At 54.3% G+C, this 26,727-nt stretch overlaps 1 protein-coding gene across 1 annotated transcript; it reads left to right on the top strand.

The window, feature by feature from the left end:
* The first annotated feature begins 798 nt into the window (after nt 1-798).
* On the top strand, nt 799-26,727 carry LOC134352650 (N-acetyllactosaminide beta-1,3-N-acetylglucosaminyltransferase 2-like). Its single transcript, XM_063059985.1, has 2 exons — nt 799-1,125; nt 25,493-26,727. The coding sequence occupies exon 2, from the start codon at nt 25,508-25,510 to the stop codon at nt 26,720-26,722; it is 1,215 nt and encodes a 404-aa protein (XP_062916055.1). The 5' UTR covers nt 799-1,125; nt 25,493-25,507; the 3' UTR covers nt 26,723-26,727.

The raw sequence follows: 26,727 nt of genomic DNA, 5'->3' as shown, positions 1-26,727 counted from the left end.
ACCAGAAGGACAGTAGGTTAAAGAAACTGTGCTCAAGGGATGGACAATAACTGGCGAAAATTTGCAGAAAAGCATTACAGTACACAACCTGACACTCATACTCTTCACAGACATCCACGGAACAAGAAACCCCATAGAATGAATGGCAGAAAGTTTCAGGGAAGGAGTTTCAGGTAGGAGTTTCAGGGTAGGATTTTAAGGGCAGGAGTTTCGGGCCAGGGGTTTCAGGGCAGGATTTTCAGGGCAGGAGTTTCGGGGCAGGGGTTTCAGGGCAGGATTTTCAGGGCAGGAGTTTCAGGGCAGGATTCTCAGGGCAGGAGTTTCAGGGCAGGAGTTTCAGAGCAGGATTTTCAGGGCAGGAGTTTCAGGGGTCGAGTTTCAGAGCAGGGGTTTCAGGGCAGAAAGTTTCAGGGTCGAGTTTCAGGGCAGGGGTTTCAGGGCAGGAGTTTCAGGGCAGGAGATTCAGGGGTCGAGTTTCAGGGCAGGGGTTTCAGGGCAGGAGTTTCAGGGCAGAAACAAAGGCCTTTGTGGGAGTTTGTACGAGTACAAATTTCAGGTTGTATACTGTATACATTCCCTGATATTACATGATCCCCTGAAAGCACAGACGCGCTAAAATCTCTCCAAGAATACGACGAAGATGTAAGACAGGCTGGGGAGGAGCTTTTAAACTGCTGCAATAGTGTGGAAAAGTATCCGATTTGCAGCACTTCCTCGTCTTGAGAATATGTTTTAGGAAGTGTAACAGTCGCGGATCAGATCTGTGAAAGGAAGAGGCAAGTTTGCGGGAAGGAAAGAGTTAAAGTGACGTTGGCGGGAGGGAGCAAGAGAGAGAGAGAGAGAGAGATTCCCGTCCCCGTCTGATACCTGAACTGCGTGTGTGTGTGAGTCAGCGGCAGCGGGACGTTCGGACTGGGCGGAGGTGACTGAACCGGATCCGCACGCAGCGTTTACTGGCGATGAGGACTCGGTGATCTTCCCCGCGAGTGCTCCCACACGGGGCGGCGGCGCCCTTGGGCTCGGGACTCGCGACTCGGAGCCGCGTGACGGGACGGGGACGGGGACGGCCCGATTCCGGGGGGAGCTGCCGCCCTTCCCGCATCGTCCCTCGGGCTCGGCGCTGAGGTAGGGAGCTCCGCCGTCTCACCCACCCGACAGCTCTCCTGTCACCCGCCCGTGAATTCTCTCTCCCCCCCACCCCGTCACCACATCCTGTGCTCTCCACCCATACTCCTTCCTAAACACGATGCGAGCTAGCGGTGCGGCGAGTCTCGGGGCAGATCCCCAGATTCCGGGGGTGCGGGGTCGATCCTGCTCTCGGTGGCGCCGACATTCGGGTGGGAGCCTCCCTCCCCTCTCCTCTTTTCTCACTGTGCTCTCTCTGCCCCGTACACAAACACAATCTCTCCCTCTCTCCGTGTACAAACACTCTCTCTTCTACACACACACACACACACACACACACACACACACACACACACACACACACTCTCTCTCTCTCTCTCTCTCTCTCTCTCTCTCTCTCTCTCTCTCTCTCTCTCTCTCTCTCTCTCTCTCTCTCTCTCTCTCTCTCTCTCTCTCTCTCTGTACTCGCCCTTTATACAAACTCCCTTTCCACTCTCTCTCCCTCCTGTCTCGCATACTATCTCCCTCTGCTCTCCCCATACTCTCTCTCTCACTCTCTTTCTCTCCACACTTTCTCTCTGCCCTCACACTCTCTCTCTCCTGTACTTTTTCTCTCTTCCTCTGCACGTTCTCTCACTCCCTCTCTCCACTCTTTCTCCAACCCTCTCTCTGTCTCTCTTTCTGTTCTTCTCTTTGTTCACACCCTCTCTGTCTCTCTCTTCACACCCTCTGTCTGACCCCCTCTCTCTGTCTCTCTCTCTCCCTCTTTCTCTCTGTCTCCCTCTCTCTCTGTCTTTTTCTCTCTCTTTCTCTCTCTCTCTCCACCTCTCCACACCCTCTCTCTGACCCCCCTCTCTCTCTCTCTACACCCTCTCTCTGTCTCTCTCTACTCTCTCCCTCTGTTTCTCTCCACTCCCTCTCTCTGTCTCTCTCCCTCTGTTTCTCTCTCCACTCCCTCTCTCTGTCTCTCTCCCTCTGTCTTTTTCACTCTCTTTCTCTCTCTCTTTCCACCTCTCCACACCCTCTCTCTGCCTGTCTCCCCCTCTCTCTCCACACAAACTCTCTTTCTCTCTCTCCACACAAACTCTCTTTCTCTCTCTCCACACAAACTCTCTTTCTCTCTCTCCACACAAACTCTCTGTCTCTCTCTCTCTCCCCCTGTGTTTGGTGGTAAGGTCCCATGAATTTACAGAGAGTGACGTGTTGGATGTGGAGGCTGGAGACAAGAGGAACTCCAGCCCTGTTAACCTGGTGGGAGATGGGGTGAACGCAGATGCCCAGGAAACGGAGGAGGTGTGGGTGAGGGCAGCCTTAATGGTGGAGGAAGGAAATCCCATTCTTTGAAGAAGGCGGACATCTCTGATGTCCTGGAAAGGAAAACCTCATCCTGGGAACAGATGGTGGTGGAGATGATGAAAGTGAGAAAAAGGAAAAAGCATTTTTACAGAAGACAGGGCGGAGAGAGGTATGGTCAAGGTAGTTATGGGAATCAGTTGGTTTATTAAAAATGTCAGTTGACAGTTTGCCTGCAGAGATGGAGACAGAGAGATCGAGAAAGGCGAGGGAGGTGTCAGAGATGGACCAAGTGAATTTAAGGGCAGGGTGGAAGTTGGAGGCAAAGTTGATGAAATTGATGAGCTCAGCATGGGTGCATGAAGCAGCACCAATGCAGTTGTCAGTGTCGCGCAGGAAGAGTTGGGGAGCATTATCGGGAAAGGGCTTGGAACATGGAATTTTCTACATAGCCGAAAGGAAGGCCAGGCGTAGCTGGGGCCCGTGCGGGTACCCATGGTGACCCCCTCTGGTTCGGAGAAGACGGAAGGAGCTGAGGCAGAAATTGTTGGGGGTGAGGACCAGATCTGCAAGACGGAAGAGGGTTGTGGTGGAGGGGCTCTGGTTGGCTCTTTTGTTGGAAAGGAACTAAAGAACTTTGAGTCCTTCTTGATGGGGGATAGAAGTGTACAGAGAGTGGACATCTATAGTGAAAATGATGTAGTCAGTCACAGGGAGTTGAGGTTGTTAAGGAGAAACGGACTACTTTCTTTTAAATTAGAATCTGGTTTATTATGTGACGTGAAATTTGTTAACTTAGCAGCAGCAGTTCAATGCAATACATAATCTAGAAGAGAAATAGTAATAATGAATAAACAAGTAAATCAACTACTTGTTACTTGTTAGATAAACCTGTCAGGGTGCATTCTCCAGTTATCTCATGAGGTAACCGTGGCCTTCAGCCAGGAGCTACTCATCAGCTGGTTCCCAACATTCACAGAGTGTTTCGACCCTTAAGCACCACACTCTCCAGTTGGTGGGCTGGCAGTGGTGGCCAAATCACTGCCCGTCTGCAGTATATGTATATTAAAAAACATGCAATAAACAGAAATACTGTATATTTTTAAAAAGTGAGGGAATGTCCAAGGGTTCAATTTCCGTTTCGGAACTCTTTCCGTGACTCAACGTGGAGGGGTCGAGTCAGAATCAGGTTTATTATCACCACCACGTGACCTGAAATTTGTTAACTTAGCAGCAGCAGTTCAATGCAATACATAATCTAGCAGAGAGAGAGAGAGAAATAATAATAAATAAAATAAAACAGTAATAGATAAACAAGTAAGTCAATTACGTATATTGAATAGATTTTAAAAATTGCGCCAAAACAGAAATGCTGTATATTAAAAAAAGTGAGGTAGTGTCCAAGGTTTCAATGTCCATTTAGGAATCAGATGGCAGAGGGGAAGAAGTTGTTCCTGAATCGCTGAGTGTGCGCCTTCAGGCTTCTGTATCTCCTCCCTGATGGTAACAGTGAGAAAAGGGCGTGGCCTGGGTGCCGGGAGTCCTTAGTAATGGACGCTGCCTTTCTGAGACACCGCTCCCTAAAGATGTCCTGGGTACTTTGTAGGCTAGTGCCCAAGATGGAGCCGACTAGATTTACAACCTTCTGCAGCTTCTTTCGGTCCTGTGCAGTAGCCCCTCCATACCAGACAGTGATGCAACCTGTCAGAATGCTCCCCACGGTACAACTATAGAAGTTTTTGAGTGTATTTGTTGACATGCCAAGTATCTTCAAACCCTTAATGAAGTATAGTTGCTGTCTTAGCTTCTTTAAAAGTTGGGACCAGGTTAGATCCTCAGAGACCTTGACACCCAGAAACTTGAAATTGCTCACTCTCTCCACTTCTGATCCCTCTATGAGGGTTGTCCTTCGTCTTACCCTTCCTGAAGTCCACAATCAGCTCTTTCATCTTACTGACGTTGGGTGCCAGGTTGTTCCTGCGAAACCACTCCACTAGTTGGCATATCTCACTCCTGTACGCCCTCTCGTCATCAGCTGAGATTCTACCAACAATGGTTGTATCGTCTGCAAATTTATAGATGGTATTTGAGTTATGCCTAGCCATAAAGTCATGGGTATAGAGAGAGTGGGCTAAACACACACCCCTGACTCTCTAGTCTGCTTATCCTCTCTACCCTGCTCTGTCCCCCCTCTCCCTCCCCCTTCCCTCCCCTGTCTCCCCTCCACTCTCCCCCCTCCCCCTCCCCCTCTCCCCCCTCCCTCCCCTCTCTACCCTCCCCTGTCCCCCTTCTCCTCCCTCCTCTCCCCCACCCCTCTCTCACCCTCTCCACCCCCTCACCCTTTCTCTCCACCTCTCCTCCCTCTCTCTCCCCCCCTTCCTCCCCCCAAGGAACCCCATCGTAGTTGAAAGTAAATTTCTTATCAAAATGCATATCTACCATGATCTGCCATGGTTCATTATCATGTGGGCATACACATTAGGTCCACAAAACGCAATAGAATCATTGAAAGGCTGCACCCAACGGGACAAACTGCAAATACAAAATACAACAACAATAATAATATATAAATAAGCAATAAATATTGAGAATATGAAATGAAGACTCTTTGAAAATGAGTCCATAGGTTGTGGGGACAGTTCAGTGATGGGTCGAGTGAAGTTATCCCCTCTGGTTCAAGATCCTGATGGTTGAGGGGTAATAAACGTTCCTGAACTTGGTGACGTGAGTCCTGTGATTCCTGTATCTTCACCCTGATGGCAACAGCGAGAAGAGAGCATAACCTTGTGGGTTGGGGGTCCCTGATGTTGGATGCTGCTTTCCTGCCACAGCGCTCCGTGTAGATGTGGGGAGGACTTTACCCGCGGTGGAGTGGGCCAGATTCACTACTGGCCCGCCGAGCTCCGCCGGCATTTTGTATGCGTTGCTCGGATTTCCAGCACCTGCAGACTTTCTCTTATTTGTGAGAGCGATCAGCTAGTTGAGTGGTGTATAAACTTTAAAAAAAGTAGTGAGGTAGTGTTTATGGGTTCAACGTCCGTCCAGGAACAAGACAGCAAAGGGGGAAGAAGCTGTTCCTGAACCACTGAGTGTGCGTCTTCGGGCTTCTGTACCTCCTTCCTGATGGTAGCAATGAGAACAGGGAATGTCGGGGATAATAACGGACGTCGCCTTTTTGAGGCATCGCTCCTTGAAGATGTCCTGGCTACTGCGGAGGCCAGTGCCCATGATGGAGCTGCCTGGGTTCACAGCTCTCTGCAGCTTACCTTGATCCTGTGCATTAGCCCTCACCCCCTCCTCCCCCCCCCCAATACCAGACAGCAATGCAGCCAATTAGAATGAATTCTGTAGAGATTTGCGAGTGCCTTTGGTGACACACCAAATCTCCTCAAACTCCTCATGAAGTATAGCCACTGTCTTGCCTTCTTTGTAGCTGAATGATATGTTGGGCCCAGGATAGATCCCCAGGAACTTGAAATTGCTCGCTGTCTCCACTTCTGATCCCTCTATGAGAATTGGTGTGTGTTCCCTCGTCTTACCCTTCTTGAAGTCCACAATCAGCTCTTTGGTCTTACTGACGTTGAGTGCAAGGTTGTTACTGTGACTCCACTCAACTAGCTGATCTGTCTCCCTCCTGTACGTCCTCTTGTCACCAAAGAAATTTGGCCTGTCCCCTAAAACCCTTGCTAATTTTTATAGATGCACCATAGAAAGCATTCTTCTAGGGTGCATCACAACCTGGTATGGAAGTTGTCCTGTCCAAGACCGGAAGAAGCTGCAGAAGATCGTGAACACGGCCCAGCACATCACACAAACCAATCTTCCGTCCTTGGACTCACTTTACACCGCACGCTGTCGGAGCAGTGCTGCCAGGATAATCAAGGACACGACCCACCCAGCCAACACACTTTTCGTCCCTCTTCCCTCCGGGAGAAGGCTCAGGAGCTTGAAGACTCATACGGCCAGATTTGGGAACAGCTTCTTTCCAACTGTGATCAGACAGCTGAACGGATCCTGACCCGGATCTGGGCCGTACCCTCCAAATACCTGGACCTGCCTCTCGGTTTTTTTGCACTACCTTACTTTCCATTTTTCTATTTTCTATTTATGATTTATAATTTAAAGTTTTAATATTTACTGTCGATCTGTAATCCAGGGAGTGGGAAGCGCAGAATCAAATATTGCTATGATGATTGTATGTTTTAGTATCAATTGTTTGGCGACTATAAAGTATCTGAAATTCTGCTGACAATGGTTGTATCATCAGCAAATTTATAGATGGTGTTTGAGCTGTGCCTAGTCACACAGTCATGGGTGTAGAGAGAGTAGAGCAGTGGGCTAAGGACACACCTTTGAGGTGCACCAGTGTTGATTGTCAGGTAACATCTATGAAGAGGAATAAACAGTTGATGTTTTGGACCGACACCCTTCATAATGATGATTCATGAATGCTGCCTGATCTGTTGAGTTCTGCCAGCACTTTGTGTGTAGTTCATTCAGTATGTGCTGTGCCATATGACGTGGGCGATCATGGTCTTGGCTGTGATTGTTCTTGGGAAATTTTTCTACAGAAATCATTTCTGGGCAGTATCTTTATAAGATGGGTGACCCCAGTCATTATCAATACTCTTCAGAGATTGTCTGCTTGGTGTCAGAGGTCGCATAACCAGGACTTGGCGTACTCACTAGCTTTGTCACCATTTTACACTACTACTACTATGTCGACTCAGGCCCAGGGGGCCGGCGTCGGGCACGATGACGGACTCTCCACTTCTCCCTCTCCCTCATCAGTGTGTTCAGTTTATCTACATTAGCCGCGCCGCTGTCTTGTAGGAGCGTGTTGACCATAGTCTTGGGAGGGGGCCCAGGGTTCATCCTCCCGTGCTTGGGCTCCCGTATGATGACTAGGCTGGCAGGTAGCTTGGGGTGGCTTAGACAGTGCCCCGCTAGTTGCAGTCTTCTCACCTCCATTGTAAGGCAATATGATGATTTTACACTGGAGTCCCTGAAATATCAATTGCATTATTGTTGCAAACCTGCTTCCTTTTAGATTAAGGAAACAACGCCCAGCTTTCTATCTACATTATTTGTTAACCCTTCTTTGAATAATTTGGTGAATTTACAACATACACTCAGTGATGGCGATTTCATTAGCTACCTCCCAATAAAGCAGCCACTGAATATATTTATGTATGCATATCGTCTTCTGTTGCTGTAGCCGGTCCACTTTAAGCTTCAATATCAGAGAATGTATACAGTATACAGCCTGAAATTCTTACTCTTCACAGACATCCACAAAACAGGAAAAAAAACACCACAATGAATGACAGAAAACCATTAGAGCCCCAAAGCCCCTCCTTCACCCTCCCACGCACAAATGGGGGCAAAAACATTAACTCTTTCCCCCCTGCCCGCTGCCCGGCTCCAGCAAAAGCATCAATCCCTCCCCTCCCCGCCCCCAACCATGCAAGCCCCCAAGGACTATTGTGAGGCCTCACTTGGAGTATCGTGAGCTCACTTGGGCCCCTCACCTCAGAAAGGATGTGCTGCCATTTGGGAGGGTACGTAGGAGGTTCACAAGGAAGATTTGCCACGAGGGCCGATTGATGGCTGTGGGTGTGTACTCACTGGAGCTCAGAAGAATGAGGTGGGGAGTGGGGATCTGACTGGAACCTGGAACCTATCCGATGTTGAAAGGCCTCGATAGAGTGGATGTGGGGAGGATGTTTCCTATGGTGGGGGAGTCTACGACCAGAGGGCACAGCCTCAGAATAGAACGGAGATGAGGAGGAACTTGTTTAGCCAGAGAGTGGTGAATCTGTGGAATTTGTTACACGGGCAGCTGTGGAGGCCAAGTCTTTATGTATATTCAAGGCAGAGGTTGATAGGTTCTTGATTGGTCGGGCATGAAGGGATACGGGAAAGAAGGCAGGAGATTGGAAATGATCAGCCAGGATGAAATGGTGTAGCAGATTCAATGGGCCGAATGGCCTGATTCTGCTCCTACATCTAATGTTCTAATTAGTGTCCCCATTCAGACTGCCCTCCCACCCCTTCTCTTCTCGCCTGTCTCTGGTGCCTTTCTCCCAAGGTCCAATGCTCTCTCCTATCAGACTATTCCTTCTTGCACCCTCACCTTTATCACCTATCACCTCCCAGCTTCTTACTTCATCCCCCTTGCTGCCTCTGCTCCTTCACTCCCTCCAGCTTCTTACTCTGTCTTCTCCCCTCTTCCTCTGCAACCCTGAAGAAAGGTCTCGGCCCGAAATGTCGGCGGCTGCGTCACCTGCTGACTTCCTCCAGATTCTGGGGTGCGTTGCTCCGGATGGCCAGAATTTTGTGTGTTTGTTATATTCCATTGGGAAAGCATACTATTGGGGAATTTTATCAACCTGTTGGGCTACCTTTAATGATCTGCATATTTGCCCCTTCCTCCCCTCTCCCCTTCCCCCTTCCTCCCCTCTCCCCTTCCCCCCCTTCCTCCCCTCTCCCCTTCCCCCTTCCTCCCCTCTCCCCTTCCCCCCCTTCCTCCCCTCTCCCCTTCCCCCTTCCTCCCCTCTCCCCTTCCCCCTTCCTCCCCTCTCCCCTTCCCCCCTTCCTCCCCTCTCCCCTTCCCCCTTCCTCCCCTCTCTCCTTCCCTTCCTCCCCTCTCCCCTTCCCCCTTCCTCCCCTCTCCCCTTCCCCCTTCCTCCCCTCTCCCCTTCCCCCTTCCTCCCCTCTCCCCTTCCCCCTTCCTCCCCTCTCCCCTTCCCCCCTTCCTCCCCTCTCCCCTTCCCCCTTCCTCCCCTCTCCCCTTCCCCCTTCCTCCCCCTCCCCTCTCCCCTTCCCCCTTCCCCCCTTCTCCCTTCTCCCTTCCTCTCCCCCTCTCCCCTTCCTCCCCTCTCCCCTTCCTCCCCTCTCCCCTTCCTCCCCTCTCCCCTTCCTCCCCTCTCCCCTTCCCCCTTCCTCCACTCTCCCCTTCCTCCCCCTCCCCTTCCTCCCCTCCCCTTCCTCCCCTCTCCCCTTCCCCCTTCCTCCCCCTCCCCTTCCCCTTCCTCCCCCTCCCCTTTCTCCCCCTCCCCTTCCCCCTTCCTCCCCTTCCCCCTTCCTCCCCCTCCCCTTCCCCCTTCCTCCCCTTCCCCCTTCCTCCCCTCTCCCCTTCCCCCTTCCTCCCCTCTCCCCTTCCCCCTTCCTCCCCTCTCCCCTTCCCCTTCCTCCCCTCTCCCCTTCCCCTTCCTCCCCTCTCCCCTTCCTCCCCTTCCCCCTTCCCCCTTCCCCCCTCTCCCCTTCTCCCTTCCCCTTCCCCCCTTCTCCCTTCTCCCTTCCTCTCCCCCTCTCCCCTTCCTCCCCTCTCCCCTTCCTCCCCTCTCCCCTTCCTCCCCTCTCCCCTTCCTCCCCTCTCCCCTTCCCCCCCTCCCCTTCCCCCTCCTCCCTTCCTCCCCTCCCCTTCCTCCCCTCTCCCCTTCCCCCTTCCTCCCCCTCCCCTTCCCCCTTCCTCCCCCTCCCCTTTCTCCCCCTCCCCTTCCCCCTTCCTCCGCTTCCCCCTTCCTCCCCCTCCCCTTCCCCTTCCTCCCCTCCCCCCTTCCCCCTTCCTCCCCTTCCCCCTTCCTCCCCTCTCCCCTTCCCCCTTCCTCCCCTCTCCCCTTCCCCTTCCTCCCCTCTCCCCTTCCCCTTCCTCCCCTCTCCCCTTCCTCCCCTTCCCCCTCTCCCCTTCTCCCTTCCCCCCTCTCCCCCTCTCCCCTTCCCCCTTCCTCCCCCTCCCCTTCCTCCCCTCCCCTTCCCCCTTCCTCCCCCTCCCCTTCCTCCCCTCCCCTTCCTCCCCTCCCCTTCCTCCCCTCCCCTTCCCCCCCTCCCCTTCCTCCCCCTCCCCTTCCTCCCCCCTCCCCTTCCTCCCCTCTCCCCTCTCCCCTTCCCCCTTCCCCCCTTCTCCCTTCTCCCTTCCTCTCCCCCTCTCCCCTTCCTCCCCTCTCCCCTTCCTCCCCTCTCCCCTTCCTCCCCTCTCCCCTTCCCCCTTCCTCCCCTCTCCCCTTCCTCCCCTCTCCCCTTCCTCCCCTCTCCCCTTCCTCCCCTTCCCCCTTCCCCCTTCCCCCTTCCCCCTTCCCCCTTCCCCCTTCCCCCTTCCCCCTTCCCCCTTCCCCCTTCTCCCTTCTCCCTTCTCCCTTCTCCCTTCCCCCTCTCCCCCTCTCCCCTTCCCCCTTCCTCCCCTCTCCCCTTCCCCCTTCCTCCACTCTCCCCTTCCTCCCCCTCCCCTTCTCCCTTCCTCCCCCCTCCCTTTCTCCCTTCCTCCCCCTCCCCTCCTCCCTTCCTCCCCCTCCCCTCCTCCCTTCCTCCCCCTCCCCTCCTCCCTTCCTCCCCCTCCCCTCCTCCCTTCCTCCCCCTCCCCTCCCCCTTCCTCCTCCCCTCCTCTCTTCTCCCTCCCATCCTCCCATCCCCCTCTCCTCTTCTCCCTTCCCCTCTCCCCCTTCCCTCTCCCCTTCTCTCTTCCCCTCTCCCCCTCCTCCTTTCCCTCTCCCGTTCTCCCTTCCTCCCCCCTCCCTTTCTCCCTTCCTCCCCCCTCCCTTTCTCCCTTCCTCCCCCCTCCCCTTCCCCCCTTCCTCCCCTCTCCCCTTCCCCCTTCCTCCCCTCTCCCCTTCCCCCTTCCTCCCCTCTCCCCTTCCCCCCCTTCCTCCCCTCCCCCTTCCCCCTTCCTCCCCTCTCTCCTTCCCTTCCTCCCCTCTCCCCTTCCCCCTTCCTCCCCTCTCCCCTTCCCCCTTCCTCCCCTCTCCCCTTCCCCCTTCCTCCCCTCTCCCCTTCCCCCTTCCTCCCCTCTCCCCCTTCCTCCCCTCTCCCCTTCCCCCTTCCTCCCCTCTCCCCTTCCCCCTTCCTCCCCCTCCCCTCTCCCCTTCCCCCTTCCCCCCTTCTCCCTTCTCCCTTCCTCTCCCCCTCTCCCCTTCCTCCCCTCTCCCCTTCCTCCCCTCTCCCCTTCCTCCCCTCTCCCCTTCCTCCCCCTCCCCTTCCTCCCCCTCCCCTTCCTCCCCTCCCCTTCCTCCCCTCCCCTTCCTCCCCTCTCCCCTTCCCCCTTCCTCCCCCTCCCCTTTCTCCCCCTCCCCTTCCCCCTTCCTCCCCTTCCCCCTTCCTCCCCCTCCCCTTCCCCCTTCCTCCCCGTCCCCCTTCCTCCCCTCTCCCCGTCCCCCTTCCTCCCCTCTCCCCTTCCCCCTTCCTCCCCTCTCCCCTTCCCCTTCCTCCCCTCTCCCCTTCCCCTTCCTCCCCTCTCCCCTTCCTCCCCTTCCCCCTTCCCCCCTCTCCCCTTCTCCCTTCCCCCTTCCCCCCTTCTCCCTTCTCCCTTCCTCTCCCCCTCTCCCCTTCCTCCACTCTCCCCTTCCTCCCCTCTCCCCTTCCTCCCCTCTCCCCTTCCTCCCCCTCCCCTTCCCCCTTCCTCCCTTCCTCCCTCCCCTTCCTCCCCTCTCCCCTTCCCCCTTCCTCCCCCTCCCCTTCCCCCTTCCTCCCCCTCCCCTTCCTCCCCCTCCCCTTCCTCCCCCTCCCCTTTCTCCCCCTCCCCTTCCCCCTTCCTCCCCTTCCCCCTTCCTCCCCCTCCCCTTCCCCCTTCCTCCCCTCCCCTCCTCCCTTCCTCCCCCTCCCCTCCTCCCTTCCTCCCCCTCCCCTCCCCCTTCCTCCTCCGCTCCTCTCTTCTCCCTCCCAGCCTCCCCTGCCCCTCTCCTCTTCTCCCTTCCCCTCTCCCCCTTCCCTCTCCCCTTCTCTCTTCCCCTCTCCCCCTCCTCCTTTCCCTCTCCCGTTCTCCCGTCCTCCCCCCTCCCTTTCTCCCTTCCTCCCCCCTCCCTTTCTCCCTTCCTCCCCCCTCCCCTTCCCCCCCTTCCTCCCCTCTCCCCTTCCCCCTTCCTCCCCTCTCCCCTTCCCCCTTCCTCCCCTCTCCCCTTCCCCCCCCTTCCTCCCCTCCCCCCTTCCCCCTTCCTCCCCTCTCTCCTTCCCTTCCTCCCCTCTCCCCTTCCCCCTTCCTCCCCTCTCCCCTTCCCCCTTCCTCCCCTCTCCCCTTCCCCCCTTCCTCCCCTCTCCCCTTCCCCCTTCCTCCCCTTCCCCCTTCCTCCCCCTCCCCTTCCCCCTTCCTCCCTCTCCCCTTCCCCCTTCCTCCCTTCCTCCCCTCCCCCTTCCTCCCCTCCCCCTTCCTCCCCTCCCCTTCCTCCCCTCTCCCCTTCCCCCTTCCTCCCCCTCCCCCCTTCCTCCCCTTCCCCCTTCCTCCCCCTCCCCTTCCCCCTTCCTCCCCTCCCCCCTTCCCCCTTCCTCCCCTCTCCCCTTCCCCCTTCCTCCCCTCTCCCCTTCCCCCTTCCTCCCCTCTCCCCTTCCTCCCCTTCCCCCTTCCCCCCTCTCCCCTTCTCCCTTCCCCCCTCTCCCCTCTCCCCTTCCCCCTTCCTCCCCCTCCCCTTCCTCCCCTCCCCTTCCTCCCCCTCCCCTTCCTCCCCCTCCCCTTCCTCCCCTCTCCCCTCTCCCCTTCCCCCTTCCCCCCTTCTCCCTTCTCCCTTCCTCTCCCCCTCTCCCCTTCCTCTCCCCCTCTCCCCTTCCTCCCCTCTCCCCTTCCTCCCCTCTCCCCTTCCTCCCCTCTCCCCTTCCTCCCCTCTCCCCTTCCCCCTTCCTCCACTCTCCCCTTCCTCCCCCTCCCCTTCCTCCCCCTCCCCTTCCTCCCCCTCCCCTTCCTCCCCCTCCCCTTCCTCCCCCTCCCCTTCCTCCCCTTCCTCCCCCTCCCCTTCCTCCCCCCTCCCCTTCCTCCCCTCTCCCCTTCCTCCCCTTCCCCCTTCCCCCTTCCCCCTTCCCCTTCCCCCTTCCCCCTTCCCCCTTCTCCCTTCCTCCCCTCTCCCCTTCCTCCCCTTCCCCCTTCCCCCCTCTCCCCTTCTCCCTTCCCCCCTCTCCCCCTCTCCCCTTCCCCCTTCCTCCCCCTCCCCTTCCTCCCCTCCCCTTCCTCCCCTCCCCTTCCTCCCCTCCCCTTCCTCCCCTCCCCTTCCTCCCCTCCCCTTCCTCCCCCTCCCCTTCCTCCCCCCTCCCCTTCCTCCCCTCTCCCCTCTCCCCTTCCCCCTTTCCCCCCTTCTCCCTCCCCCCTTCCTCCCCCTCCCCTCCTCCCTTCCTCCCCCTCCCCTCCTCCCTTCCTCCCCCTCCCCTCCCCCTTCCTCCTCCCCTCCTCTCTTCTCCCTCCCATCCTCCCATCCCCCTCTCCTCTTCTCCCTTCCCCTCTCCCCCTTCCCTCTCCCCCTTCTCTCTTCCCCTCTCCCCCTCCTCCTTTCCCTCTCCCGTTCTCCCTTCCTCCCCCCTCCCTTTCTCCCTTCCTCCCCCCTCCCCTTCCCCCCTTCCTCCCCTCTCCCCTTCCCCCTTCCTCCCCTCTCCCCTTCCCCCTTCCTCCCCTCTCCCCTTCCCCCCCTTCCTCCCCTCTCCCCTTCCCCCTTCCTCCCCTCTCTCCTTCCCTTCCTCCCCTCTCCCCTTCCCCCTTCCTCCCCTCTCCCCTTCCCCCTTCCTCCCCTCTCCCCTTCCCCCTTCCTCCCCTCTCCCCTTCCCCCTTCCTCCCCTCTCCCCTTCCCCCCTTCCTCCCCTCTCCCCTTCCCCCTTCCTCCCCTCTCTCCTTCCCTTCCTCCCCTCTCCCCTTCCCCCTTCCTCCCCCCTCCCCTTCCCCCTTCCTCCCCTCTCCCCTTGCCCCTTCCTCCCCTCTCCCCTTCCCCCTTCCTCCCCTCTCCCCTTCCCCCTTCCTCCCCTCTCCCCTTCCCCCTTCCTCCCCCTCCCCTTCCCCCTTCCTCCCTCTCCCCTTCCCCCTTCCTCCCTTCCTCCCCTCCCCCTTCCTCCCCTCCCCCTTCCTCCCCTCCCCTTCCTCCCCTCCCCTTCCTCCCCTCCCCCTTCCTCCCCTCCCCCTTCCTCCCCTCCCCCTTCCTCCCCTCCCCCTTCCTCCCCTCTCCCCTTCCCCCTTCCTCCCCCTTCCCCCTTCCTCCCCCTTCCCCCTTCCTCCCCTCCCCCCTTCCTCCCCCTCCCCTTCCCCCTTCCTCCCCCTCCCCTTCCCCCTTCCTCCCCCTCCCCTTCCCCCTTCCTCCCCTCTCCCCTTCCCCCTTCCTCCCCTCTCCCCTTCCCCCTTCCTCCCCTCTCCCCTTCCTCCCCTTCCCCCTTCCCCCCTCTCCCCTTCTCCCTTCCCCCCTCTCCCCTCTCCCCTTCCCCCTTCCTCCCCTCCCCTTCCTCCCCCTCCCCTTCCTCCCCCTCCCCTTCCTCCCCTCTCCCCTCTCCCCTTCCCCCTTCCCCCCTTCTCCCTTCTCCCTTCCTCTCCCCCCCCTCTCCCCTCTCCCCTTCCTCCCCTCTCCCTTCCTCCCCTCTCCCCTTCCTCCCCTCTCCCCTTCCCCCTTCCTCCACTCTCCCCTTCCTCCCCCTCCCCTTCCTCCCCCTCCCCTTCCTCCCCCTCCCCTTCCTCCCCCTCCCCTTCCCCTCCCCTTCCTCCCCCCTCCCCTTCCTCCCCTCTCCCCTTCCTCCCCTTCCCCCTTCCCCCTTCCCCCTTCCCCCTTCTCCCTTCTCCCTTCCCCCTCTCCCCCTCTCCCCTTCCCCCTTCCTCCCCTCTCCCCTTCCCCCTTCCTCCACTCTCCCCTTCCTCCCCCTCCCCTTCTCCCTTCCTCCCCCCTCCCTTTCTCCCTTCCTCCCCCCTCCCCTCCTCCCTTCCTCCCCCTCCCCTCCTCCCTTCCTCCCCCTCCCCTCCTCCCTTCCTCCCCCTCCCCTCCCCCCTTCCTCCCCCTCCCCTCCCCCCTTCCTCCTCCTCTCCTCTCTTCTCCCTCCCATCCCCCTCTCCTCCCTTCCCCTCTCCCCCTTCTCTCTTCCCCTCTCCCCCTCCTCCCTTCCCTCTCCCGTTCTCCCTTCCTCCCCCTCCCTTTCTCCCTTCCTCCCCCTCCCTTTCTCCCTTCCTCCCCCCTCCCCTCCTCCCTTCCTCCTCCCCTCCTCCCTTCTCCCTTGCCCTCTCCCCTTCCCTCTCCCCCTTCTCTCTTCCCTCTCCCCCTCCTCCCTTCCCTCTCCCGTTCTCCCTTCCCCATCCCTTCCTCTCTTATCCCCTCCCCTTCTCCCTTACCCCCCCTCCCCTTCTCCCTTCCTACTGCCCACAACACTGACTGTCTGTCTCTGTTTCTCTCAGATAGGGTATTGGACAGTCAGTTTTGTTTAATATTCAAAAATAAACTTTTATTTGTTTCAAAACCTTGTACAGAAAGGCTGTCTGTATATTCACAGTATTGTTCAGTTTACTAGTGCTCCTCCTGTACCTAATGAAGTGGTCCTGGTCTTCTACTGCCGTAGGTTTGATGTGTTGTGCGTTCAGAGATGCTGTTCTGCACACCACTGTTGTAACACATGGTTATTTGAGCTACTGTCACCCTCCTGTCAGCTTGAACCAGTCTGGCCATTCTCCCCTGACCTCTTGCATTAACAAGGCATTTTCAACCAGAGAACTGCTGCTCACTGTTTTTTTTTAGTGTTTTGCACTATTCTCTGTAAACTCTAGAGACTGTTCTGCATGAATATCGCAGGAGATCAGTAGTTTCTGGGAGATACTCAAATCACCCCATCTGGCACCAACAGTCGTTCCATGGTCAAAATCACTTAGATCACACTTCTCACGAGGAATTCTGCAGATGCTGGAAATTCAAGCAACACACATAAAAGTTGCTGGTGAATGCAGCAGGCCAGGCAGCATCTCTAGGAAGAGGTACAGTCTACGTTTCGGGCCGAGATCCTTCGTCAGGATTAACTGAAGGAAGAGCTAGTAAGAGATTTGAAAGTGGGAGGGGGTGGGGGAGATCTGAAATGATAGGAGAAGACAGGAGGGGGAGGGATGGAGCCAAGAGCTGGACAGGTGATTGATAAAAGGGATATGAGAGGATCATGGGACAGGAGGCCTGGGGAGAAAGAAAAGGGGGAGGGGGGAGAAAAATCCCAGAGGATGGGCAAGGGGTATAGTGAGAGGGACAGAGGGAGGAAAAGGAGAGAGAGAGAAAGAATGTGTGTATATAAATAAATAATGGATGGGGTACCCCTCCCCCTCCCACTTTCAAATCTCTTACTAGCTCTTCTTTCAGACGAAGGGTCTCGGCCCGAAACGTCGACTGTACCCCTTCCTAGAGATGCTGCCTGGCCTGCTGCGTTCACCAGAAACTTTTATGTGTGTTGCTAGATCAGACTTTTTCCCCTATTCTGATGTTTAGTCTGAACTACAACCGAACCTCTTGACCATGTCTGCGTGCTTTTATGCATTGAGTTGCTGCCGCGTGATTGGCTGATTAGATATTTGATATTAACGAGCAAGAGTACCTAATAAAGTGGCCACTGAGTGTATGTACATTTGCGCCGTGTTGAGGTAGTGTTCTCTCATGTGTCCTCCTGGGATGACAGACAATTCTGATGTTTGAGGGACTTCTTCCTCAGACTTTGCCCCCTCAGTGTCCGGCGGTAGAGGGAGCCTAGGCTGCACTCCTTTCCCGCCAGGCCCTGATGCTGGCTGCACCGAGGTTCAGTACGTCTCTCGGCCAAGATGCTTCACTGAGTTGGTGATCTCTGTGAGGAGTGAGTGAGGCCACTTTTGTTTCCTTCCAAAAGCTTATGAAAGTTTGGCGTTGATAACAATAAAAAAAATATACAGAAGAGGAACCCCGACTTCTCAGTCGGCCGGGTCATTGTATATCAAACGGTAGTGAGTCAAGGCAACTGGGCTTGCTGTGTTGTCCAGGAGGAGCTCTTTATGTTCTTAGTATTGGTGTTGGTTTATTGTCATCACATTGTTAGACACGTGGGGCATGACCAAGGGAAAACATGGCTGGAGTTGCTTAGTACTTTCGTGCAAGGTTGAGAGGCGTGTCAAAAATCAAACTTACAAAAATTAGCAGAAGTAGTGAAAAAAAAACTGCCAATAATTACAAAAAGATATCTAGCAGAAAACACAATAATACCTCTGTACTAATTTGGCCAGTGTGAGCTCCTGCCAATCAATCAATCAATATCCCTCTCTCCCCCTCTCTCCCCCTCTCTCCCCCTCTCTCCCCCTCTCTCCCCCTCTCTCCCCCTCTCTCCCCCTCTCTCCCCCTCTCTCCCCCTCTCTCCCCCTCTCTCCCCTCTCCCCCCGTCTCTGCTGCTCTCCCCCTCTCCCCCCTGTTCCTCTTTCTCCCTCTCACTGTCTCTCTCTCTATCTCTCTCTGTCACACAGACACACTCACCCCCACCCTGTGTATTGGGCACCAGGACATACCATATTTAATATTTAATTTAATTACCCACAAAGCTAGCTTAAGACTACACATGGATCAGATTATGATGCACCCCACAATGCAGTTACATTCATAATACAAAATAAACAGAAGGACCTACATTAAGTACAATATGCAAACAATATATACACACTTACACATCGCCATTACTAAAGAAATGGGATATTCAGCCGTGTATAGGACCCATCATGAGAATACCCCGGGCTCGAGAATAACCAGCTTGGTTTAGGACCCTTGGTTTATGAGAATACCCCGCGGTGGGCAGAGGAGGACATTGAAGAGCTCACACTCAGTGCAGCGACAGCGGAATTACAAGGCAGTGTGTGTGTGTATAAGAACTGTGTTTACCGAGATACAGTGAGAAGCTGGTCTTACACATTGTCCACACAGATCAGATCGTCACACGGTGCACTGAGGGTAAAACAATAACAATGCACAATAAAGTATCACAGCGACTGAGGGAGGCCAGTGCAATACACGATAAATTGCGAGACCATAACGAGGTAGGCTGTGAGGTCGGAGTCCACCTTATCGTACAATAGGATGATTGAAGAGTCTGATAAGAGCAAGATAGAATTGGAGAGGCAAGCAGAGAGAATGTCTGGGGTGTGTGGGACCTTGAATCCAGCGTTGTTGATTTGACAGATATAAGTTCAAAGTAAATTTTTATTATCAAAGTACATACTATCTCCAACCCTGAGATTCATTCTCCTGCGGGCATACCCAGCAAATCTATAGAATAGTAACTATAGTTGAAAGATTGGAGCGACTGGGCTTGTATACTCTGGAATTTAGAAGGCTGAGAGGGGATCTTATTGAAACATATAAGATTATTAAGGGATTGGACATGCTGCAGGCAGGAAGCACGTTCCCTGAGTCCAGAGCCAGAGGCCACAGTTTAAGAATAAGGGGTAGGCCATTTAGAATGGAGTTAAGGAAAAACTTTTTCACCCAGAGAGTGGTGGATATATGGAATGCTCTGCCCCAGAAGGCTGTGGAGGCCAAGTCTCTGGATTCTTTCAAAAAAGAGTTAGATAGAGCTATTAAAGATAGCAGAGTCGAGGGATATGGGGAGAAGGCAGGAACGGGGTACTGATTGTGGATGATCAGCCATGATCACAGTGAATGGTGGTGCTGGCTCGAAGGGCCGAATGGCCTACTCCTGCACCTATTGCCTATTGTCTATCCCCCTTGCAAATTAGTTTAAAACCTCCCGAACCATGCTAGCAAACCTACCTGCAAGGATATTGCTCCCCCTCAAGTTCAGGTGCAACCCATCCAATCTGTACAGGTTCCACCTTCCCCAGAAGAGATCCCAATGATCTAAAAATCTAAAACCCTGCTCCCTGCACCAACTCCTCAGTCACGCATTCAACTGCCATCTCCTCCAATTCTTACCATCACTGTCACGTAGCACTGGCAGCAATCCTGAGAATGCCACCCTTGAGGTCCTGTTCTTCAGCCTTCTGCCTAGTTCCTGAAACTCACACTTCAGGACCTCATCCCTCTTCCTGCCTATGTCGTTGGTCCCAACATGTATCACGACTTCTGGTTGCTTTCCCTCTCGTACCAGGATGTCGTGTACCCGGTCAGAGACATCCCGGACCCTGGCACCTGGGAGGCAACAAACCATGCGGGTGTCCTTCTCACGTCCACAAAATCTCCTGTCTGCTCCCCTGACTATAGAGTCTCTAATGGTGATGGCTCTTCTCTTCTCCGTCCCACCCTTCTGCACCACAGGGTCAGCCTCAGTGCCGGAGGCCCTGCCACCGTGGCTCACACCTAGTCGGTCGTCCCCGCCAACAGTATCCAGGATGCTAAACTTATTATTCAAGGGAATGGCTACAGGGGTGCTCTGCACTACCTGTCTGCTCACCTTCGCTTTCCCCCCTCTGACTGTCACCCAACGACCTGCTTCCGACAGCCTAGGTGTGACTGCCTCCCTGTAGCTCTCATCTATGACTGCCTCATTCTCCCTTATGAGTCGAAGGTCATCCAGCTGCTGCTCCAGATTCCTTACATGGTCTTCCATATGGCCTAGCCGTATGCACTTCTGGCAGATGTGACTGCGGGAGAGGGGAGTTCCCCCAAGACTGCCACATCTCACATGAGAGGCACATCACCGTCTCAGGAGACATTGTAAAAACTAACTGCGAGCAAGCTTGTCCTCCGCCACTCGAGTCAAAGCCTCAAAGCTCCACTCCTTCACTGGCCCACTGCTCTACTCTCTGTATACATATGACTGTGTGGCTAGGCATAGCTCAAATACCATCTCTAAATTTGCTGATGATGCAACCATTTCCTGAGGAGACTGAGGTCCTTTAACATCTGCCGGACGATGCTGAGGATGTTCTACGAGTCTGTGGTGGCCAGTGCTATCATGTTTGCTGTTGTGTGCTGGGGCAGCAGGCTGAGGGTAGCAGACAACAACAGAATCAACAAACTCATTTCGTAAGGCCAGTGATGTTGTGGGGATGGAACTGGACTCTCTGACGGTGGTGTCTGAAAAGAGGATGCTGTCCAAGTTGCATGCCATCTTGGACAATGTCTCCCATCCACTACATAATGTACTGGTTGGGCACAGGGGTACATTCAGCCAGAGACTCATTCCACTGAGATGCAACACAGAGCGTCATAGGAAGTCATTCCTGCCTGTGGCCATCAAACTTTACAACTCCTCCCTTGGAGGGTCAGACACCCTGAGCCAATAGGCTGGTCCTGGACTTATTTCATAATTTACTGGCATAATTTACATATTGCTATTTAACTATTTATGGTTTCATTACAATTTATTATTTATGGTGCAACTGTAATGAAAACCAATTTCCCCCAGGATCAATAAAGTATGACTATGACTATGACATTGTTGGTAGAATCTCAGGTGGTGATGAGGGAGTGAGATATGCCAACTAGTGGAATCGTGCCGTGGCAACAACCTGGCACTCAACGTCAGTAAGACGAAAGAGCTGATTGTGGACTTCAGGAAGGGTAAGATGAAGGAACACACACCAATCCTCATAGAGGGATCAGAAGTGGAGAGAGTGAACAACTTCAAGTTCCTGGATGTCAAGATCTCTGAGGATCTAACCTGGTCCCAACATATTGGTGCAGTCATAATGAAGGCAAGGCAGCGGCTATACTTTATTAGGAGTTTGAAAAGATTTGGCATTCAACAAGTACACTCAAAAATTTGTATAGATGTACTGTGGAGAGCATTCTGACAGGCTGCATCACTGTCTGGTATGGAGGGGCTACTGCACAGGACCAAAAGAAGCTGCAGAGGGTTGTAAATCTAGTCAGCTCCATCTTGGGTACTAGCCTACAAAGTACCCAGGACATCTTTAGGGAGCGGTGTCTCAGAAAGGCAGCGTCCATTATTAAGGACCTCCAGCACCCAGGGCATGAATTTTTCTCACTGTTACCACCAGGAAGGAGGTACAGAAGCCTGAAGGCACACACTCAGCGATTCAGGAACAGCTTCTTCCCCTCTGCCATCCGATTCCTAAATGGACATTGAAGCTTTGGACACTACCTCACTTTTTTTAATATACAGCATTTCTGTTTTTGCACATTTTAAAAAATCTATTCAATATACGTAATTGACTTACTTGTTTATTTATTATTGATTTATTTATTATTTTTCTCTCTCTGCTGTACTATATATTGCATTGAACTGCTGCTGCTAAGTTAACAACTATCACGTCACATGCCGGTGATAATAAACCTGATTCTGATTCTGATTCTGACTCGAGCCCTCCATGTTGAGTCGTGGAAGGAGTTAAGACTAAGTCTGTTCCCCACCGGGCTTTTGCATTTTCAGTGTGCCACTCAGCATGTACCCTCCGCCCCCCCCCGTACTCCAGCAGCTTGGACTATGTCAGTCAGCAGCCTCCCTTACAGACGTCTCCTTGTGCTGGGCGGTGAACGAGCTTCTAGGCAGACCAAGCCCATGCTTCAGCGAGACAGTGACGCCTGCCATTCTTGGTGTGTGTGTGTGTGTGTGTCTCAGTCCGTGTCCCCAAGAGTAGCCCGTGGCTCAGAGACCTTTGTGATGCAGAAACAGGTCCTTCAGCCCATCTAGTATAGTCTGAGACCATTTAAACTGCCTCCTCCCATTGACCTGTACCCGGTCCATCGGTGTCCACTCCCCTCCTATCCATGTACCCATCCAAACTCCCCTCCTATCCATGTACCCATCCAAACTACTCTTAAACACTGAAATCAAGCTCGCATACACCACTTGCATTGGCCAAACTTCTCTTAAACTATCCAAACCATCCAAACTTCTCTTAAACACTGAAATCAAGCTCGTATACACCACTTGCATTGGCCAAACTTCTCTTAAACTATCCAAACTTCTCTTAAACACTGAAATCAAGCTTGCATACACCACTTGCATTGGCCAAACTTCTCTTAAACTATCCAAACTTCTCTTAAACACTGAAATCAAGCTCGCATACACCACTTGCATTGGCCAAACTTCTCTTAAACTATCCAAACCATCCAAACTTCTCTTAAGCACTGAAATCAAGCTCGTATGCACCACTTGCATTGGCCAAACTTCTCTTAAACTATCCAAACTATTCAAACTTCTCTTAAACATTGAAAACGAGCTCACATGCACCACTTACACTGGCAGCTCGTTCCACACTCTGAGTGAAGAAGCTTCCCCTCATGTTCCCCTTAAAATTCTGGCCTTTCACCCTTAACCCTTGACCTCTGGTTGTAGTCCCACCAAATCCCACTGGAAAAAGCCTGCTTGCATTTACCCTACCTACACCCCTCACAATTTTGGATGCCTCTATCAAATCTCTCCTCAATCTTCTCTGTTGCAAGGAAGAAAGCCCAAACCTATTCAGCCGTCCATTATAACTCAGATTCTCCAAACCCGGCAGAAACCTTGTAAATTTTCTCTGCACTCCTTCAGCCTTGTGTACATCTTTCCTGTAGGTAGGTGACCAAAACTGCACACGATACTCCAAATTAGGCCTCCAACGTCTTATGAAACATTTGATGGCAGAGGGCAAGGAAGCTGAATCATTCAAGCATTGGTTAACGTAAGGCAGTTATACCTTCAGGCAGCACAAATCCCTAACTGAGAGTAACATCGCGAAACAGGCTGACCTCCGTGCCCACTGTTTGGCCGGTAACCTACTTAGACCTGTTCTATCCCTGCCCTTAGCTCGAGAACTTCTGAGAGCTATTGTAAATGCCTCAACCACTTCCTCTGACAGCCTGTCCCGCCCTCAGCGTGACGAAGACGCTCCTCCGAGTAGCCAGCCGGTGGCGTAGCGGCTGCACCGGGCTTCGAGGCCAGTGGTCCCGGGTTCGAATCCGGCCGCCCCCCCCCCCACCCCCCCGCGTGCTTTCCACCCGCGCTGGGCTGAGCGGCCGAGTTGGAATTGAGCGTCAAGAGTCGTGAAAAAGAAACACCAGACAGAGGCTAAAGGAACAGCGAAGCCACTGCCCGGTGCGCCACAAGACACGGAGAGGAGCAGCACGCTCTCTGCGTAAACCTGTGCCCTCTAGTTTACCAAGGCCGAGTGCGTTCATCCTAGCTAGGAAAGCGCCACAGAAGTGTAATAGTCAGCGTCACACTGTTACAGCTCAGGGCATTGCAGTATAGCGGCTGTCTTGCCTTCTCTATAGCTGCATCGATATGTTGGGACCAGGTCAGATCCTCAGAGATGTTGACACCCAGGAATTTGAAATTGCTCACTCCCCTGGTAATTTGATAACCTTCTGCTTTATCTGTGGTATCTGCTTTAGTGTATCTAGTCAAGTCAAGTTTATTGTCATTTAACTAGATACTGTACACGTATACTGTCAAACGAGACAACGTTTCTCCAGACCAGTGTGTAAAGCAGAGTATTACGCATAACACGACATCTACAGATAGATCACGCGTAAATAAATAAAGTGCATAAATTAAATATTGTGAGGTACAGAACAGATTGACCGGTGACAGTTCGAGTGCGATGCAACAGGGAGTTCAGAAGCCAAATGGCCTGAGCGATGAAGCTGTTTCCCATCCTGACCGTTCTTGTCTTTACACATTGGAGTCTCCTGCCTGATGGTAGAAAGTCAAAGAGGATGCTGGATGGATGTGTGGGATCCTGGATAATACTAAGGGCCCTGCGTACGCAACGCTCTTGATAAATGTCCCCGATGGATGGTAGGGAGACCCCTACGATCCTCTCGGCTGTTCTCACAGTCCTTTGTAGGGACTACTGGTCCGATGCTCGGCTGCTCCCGAACCAGATGCAGACACAACTTGTCAGGACGTTCTCAAAGGTGCTCCTGTAACATTCAGTTAAGAAGTGGGGGCGGCGGATGGGGGAGATCCTTGTCTAATCTCCTCAGGAAGATTGAGTCAACCTGTCAACTCTTTGTCCATTAAACTTCCTCTCAAAATTCTGCCTGCTGAAACATCAGTTGCCCTGCCTCTCATGGGCTGGGGGGGTGAAGCATTTGCTTGGTGGTTGTTTCCGTGAAGCTCCCTGATACATAGAGTGAAAGGTCTCAGCCCCAGAAGTCAGCTCTTTATTCCTCTCCATAGATGCTGCCTGACCTGCTGAGTTCCTCCACCATTTTACGTGTGCGTGCGTGCGTGTGTGTGTGTGTGTGTGTGTGTGTGTGCGTGTGTGTGTTGCTCTGGATTTCTGCAGAATCTGTTGTGTTTATGACATGGGTTCCTAACCCTTTTTATACCATGGACCCCCACCATTAACTGAGGGGTCTGTAGACCCCAGGTTGTGAACACCCGGTTTATTATTTGCCCCTTTTGTGTGCCATTTTTTTTAAAAATTAAATTTTATTTAAATGTACACCACTTTTGAAAGGAGCAGCGTTTCACAGATCCCACCACTAAGCACATCTTTCCCTCCCCCCCCCCTGCATTCCGCAGGGATCGCTCCCTACGCGACTCCCTTGTCCATTCGTCCCCCCCATCCCTCCCCACTGATCTCCCTCCTGGCACTTATCCGTGTAAGCGGAACAAGTGCTACACATGCCCTTATACTTCCTCCCTTACAGGGCCCCAAACAGTCCTTCCAGGTGAGGCATCACTTCACCTGTGAGTCGACTGGGGTGATATACTGCGTCCGGTGCTCCCAATGTGGCCTTTTATATATTGGTGAGACCCGACACAGACTGGGAGACCGCTTTGCTGAACACCTACGCTCTGTCCGCCAGAGAAAGCAGGATCTCCCAGTGGCCACACATTTTAATTCCACATCCCATTCCCATTCTGACATGTCTATCCACGGCCTCCTCTACTGTAAAGATGAAGCCACACTCAGGTTGGAGGAACAACACCTTATATTCCGTCTGGGTAGCCTCCAACCTGATGGCATGAACATCGACTTCTCTAACTTCCGCTAAGGCCCCACCTCCCCCTCGTACCCCATCTGTTACTTATTTTTATACACACATTCTTTCTCTCACTCTCCTTTTTCTCCCTCTGTCCCTCTGAATATACCTGTTGCCCATCCTCTGGGTCACCCCCCCCCCGTCTTTCTTCCCGGACCTCCTGTCCCATGATCCTCTCATATCCCTTTTGCCAATCACCTGTCCAGCTCTTGGCTCCATCCCTCCCCCTCCTGTCTTCTCCTATCATTTTGGTTCTCCCCCTCCCCCTCCCACTTTCAAATCTCTTACTAGCTCTTCCTTCAGTTAGTCCTGACGAAGGGTCTCGGCCCAAAATATCGACTGTACCTCTTCCTAGAGATGCTGCCTGGCCTGCTGCATTCACCAGCAACTTTTATGTGTGTTGCTTGAATTTCCAGCATCTGCAGAATTCCCGTTGTTAGCGTTTCACAGATCTCCTTTCCCTCCTCCAGGGCACAGACGGGGAAATGAGATTTTCCCGGTTACGGATCGGGGTGCTGGCAGTGACGGGATATGCACTTCTGAACTTCCTCCTGACCGCAAGTCCCAATTTCCTGCATCAGCTCACAGGGGAGAGCCACAACTCGTCCAAGAATGCCTCGGACGCCCGCCTTCCCGCCGCCCGGGCCTCCATCCCTCTGCTGAACATTTCCGCGGCGTACAGGGGCTTCATCCCGGTGAAGAAGAGCTTCTGGAACCAAAGGCAGCACCAGTTGTTCCAAAAGTTGGAGGAGCTTCGTCGCCGAGGTGCTACCGAATACCTCCCGCCGCAGAAGTGCAACCTGACCAGCCTGGGGGCCGAGATCCCCGACGTGCATACCTACTCTGAGGCGCACCGGGACTTTGCGTACTACGTGAGCTGCAGGGATCACCCCCAGAGGATCAACCACAGGGACAAGTGCAGTGGCGGGGTCTTCCTGCTGCTGGCCGTCAAGTCCAGGGCGGCCAACTTCGACCGGAGGCAGGCCATCCGCGTCACCTGGGGCAGGGAGGCGAGCGTCAGGGGGGTCGGCGTCCGCACCGTCTTCCTGGTGGGCTCCACTTCCGACCTGGGCCAGGGGCCCGACCTGCAGCAGCTGCTGAGCTACGAGGACCACCTCCACGGAGATATCCTCCAGTGGGAGTTCAAGGACACCCTGTTCAACCTCACTCTGAAGGACAATCTGTTCCTCAAGTGGGCCACTGCCCACTGCCCCTCTGTCCAGTACGTATTCAAGGGGGACGATGACATTTTCCTGAACACCCCTGCTTTACTGGATTTCCTCCAGTCGCTGGACAAAAACCAAAGCAAGCAGCTCTACGTTGGACAGACGATCATGAACGCCAGCCCTCTGCGTGACGCGAAGAACAAGTACAGTGTCCCCATGTCGTTCTACGACGGAGCCTACCCAGCGTACGCTGGGGGTGGGGGGTTCCTTTATTCGGGCAGCCTGGTCCGGTTGCTCTACGAGGTCTCGCACTACATTCCTTTCTACCCCATCGACGATGTCTTCACCGGCATGTGCTTCAGCGCGCTGGGGATCAGCCCCCTGCACCACCAGGGTTTCAGGACCTTCGACATTGAGGCCAAGCACCGGGAGAACCCGTGCACCTATGTCGACCTGATCCTCGTCCACCAACGCAGCCCCCTCCAGACCATGGAGCTCTGGAGAAGGCTACAGAACCCTGAGCTCAGGTGCTAGTGCGC

This window comes from Mobula hypostoma, chromosome 10 (genome assembly GCF_963921235.1).
Source record: "Mobula hypostoma chromosome 10, sMobHyp1.1, whole genome shotgun sequence".
NCBI classification, from domain to species: domain Eukaryota; kingdom Metazoa; phylum Chordata; class Chondrichthyes; order Myliobatiformes; family Myliobatidae; genus Mobula; species Mobula hypostoma.
Note: the sequence above shows the minus strand (reverse complement) of the source record. Positions and strands in the feature narration are given on the sequence as shown.

Bases quoted from the DNA above. Each gene is read 5' to 3' on its own strand.
- LOC134352650 (XM_063059985.1), top strand. From the start codon at position 25,508: ATGAGATTTTCCCGGTTACGGATCGGGGTGCTGGCAGTGACGGGATAT.